This window comes from Austrofundulus limnaeus, unplaced genomic scaffold (assembly GCF_001266775.1).
Source record: "Austrofundulus limnaeus strain Quisiro unplaced genomic scaffold, Austrofundulus_limnaeus-1.0 Scaffold958, whole genome shotgun sequence".
Lineage (NCBI taxonomy): Eukaryota > Metazoa > Chordata > Actinopteri > Cyprinodontiformes > Rivulidae > Austrofundulus > Austrofundulus limnaeus.
The window spans coordinates 108,351-110,293 of record NW_013953360.1 but is presented as its reverse complement, the minus strand read 5'-3'; the positions used below and the strand labels follow the sequence as shown (position 1 = coordinate 110,293).

General features: G+C 39.8%; 1 protein-coding gene across 1 annotated transcript in view; it reads right to left on the bottom strand.

Moving 5' to 3' along the window:
* LOC106533499 (NACHT, LRR and PYD domains-containing protein 12) overlaps positions 1 to 1,943 on the bottom strand; it is a 46,379-nt gene that overhangs the window by 42,692 nt on the left and 1,744 nt on the right. Inside the window, exon 3 of the mRNA XM_014029831.1 lies at positions 3 to 721. Coding sequence (XP_013885285.1) covers positions 3 to 721 — 719 coding nt within the window. The remainder of the gene's footprint in view (positions 1 to 2; positions 722 to 1,943) is intronic.

Here is a 1,943-nt window from a genome sequence, read left to right as displayed (position 1 = left end):
ACTTCTGTCAGCCTGTCCACACATGAAGGAGGGATCTGATAGGTTGCTGCAGGTCTGGAAGTGATCCAGACCAGAGCCGAGGGAAGCAGGTTCCCCTTGATGAGGTTTGTCAGCAGCACGTTGAGCGATGCCTCCTGTGTGACATCAGAAAGCAGCTGACTGTTGGTGAAATCCATCTGAAGTCTGCTTTCATCCAGGCCGTCAAAGATGAAGAGAAGTTTACAGACAGCCAGCTTCTCTGCTGGGAGCTTCTGGAGTGTTGGATGGAAAACATGAAGCAGCCTGAGAAGACTGTACTGCTCATCTCTGATCAGGTTCAGCTCCCTGAACGAAAGCAGAACCAGCACAATGACATCTTGATTCTCCAAGCCTTCGGCCCAGTCCAGAGTGAACTTCAGCACCGAGAAGGTTTTTCCAACTCCAGCCACGCCATTGGTCAGAACCACTCTGATGGCTCCATGTTGGTCAGGTAAGGCTTTAAAGATGTCCTGACACCTGATTGGAGTCTCATGGAGGATCTGGGTCTTGGAAGCGGTCTCCAGCTGCCTGACCTCATGTTGGGTATTAACCTCTTCACTCTGTCCCTCTGTGATGTAGAGCTCAGTGTAGATCCTGTTGAGGAAGGTTCTACTTCCTGTTTCATCACTTCCTTCTGTCACACGTTCACATCTCCTCCTCAGACTGATCTGATGTTCATCTAAAACCTCCTGCAGACCAACATCTGAGGAAAAACGTGACAGAGCAGATCTGATTGCTGCAGCAGAAACGCCAACATTTTTATTGGAGCTTAAATCTGACGGATGTTTCTAATGATCTGAACTCTTCAACAATATGGCTGTGTCTCAATTCGTGTTGCAGCCAACGTCGACGTGAGCCGTAGGCTGCTCGTATCGGCTGCATAAACAGCTGTGAATTGGGACRGTCTAGCCTACAGAAGACGTAAGTTTGCGTGGACACTCTGCGTGTCATTACCATGGTGTTATGTCTCCAAATCAGCGGTGAAAAATGGAGCCTGAAAATGCAGTGGTCATTTTTTTTGTTTCTCGAAGAGCTAGGGCTTTTTCTTCGATGTCACAGGCCTTTCATGTATTTTAGGCCGACAGACTGTATAATGTTTAAACTTGATTTATTTTACTATACGTACATTAAATCATTAAAGCTTACCYTCAACGTAATCTAGCTGCAAACATTATAGTTACTGATGTTTGGTGCATTTATTTATCTCAAAAAAAGCATTAAAAATTAACTCAAATGTAGTAACTTCAGTATAGTAAATGGTAATTTACCAATTGAAAACATGTATATTTACTTTGTTATCAACTAGTTTCAGAAAACAGATCTTAAGTAAGAGCCCTAACTCATTTKAGTTACATTTAAATGTAACTACTTGTAATGTACTTGTTACATTTAAATGTAACTTCTTGTAATGTACTTGTACTTGTTCCCTTTAAATGTCCCTAAAATAATTAGTGACATTAAATATAACACTGGTCCTAACCCTAATCCTAATTATGAGACAATTACAAAAAAGATTAGGGCCCGAATTTCAAAATTCTGAGAAAAAAGTCAGAAACATGTGTATCTAAACAAGTAGTTACATTTAAAGAAATTTATGACAGGTCCTTCTCAAAAAATTAGCATATTGTGATAAAGTTCATTATTTTCTGTAATGTACTGGTAAACTTTCAACTTTCACATATTTCAGATTCATTGCACACCAACTGAAGTAGTTCAAGCCTTTTATTGTTTTAACATTAATGATTTTGGCAAAAAGTAAAGAAAAAACAAAAATCCCTATCTCAAAAAATTAGCATATTTCATCCAACCAATGAAAGAAAAGTGTTTTTATTACAAAAAAAGTCAACCTTCAAATAATCATGTTCAGTTATGCACTCAATACTTGGTGGGGAATCCTTTAGCCAGAAATGACTGCTTCAATGCGG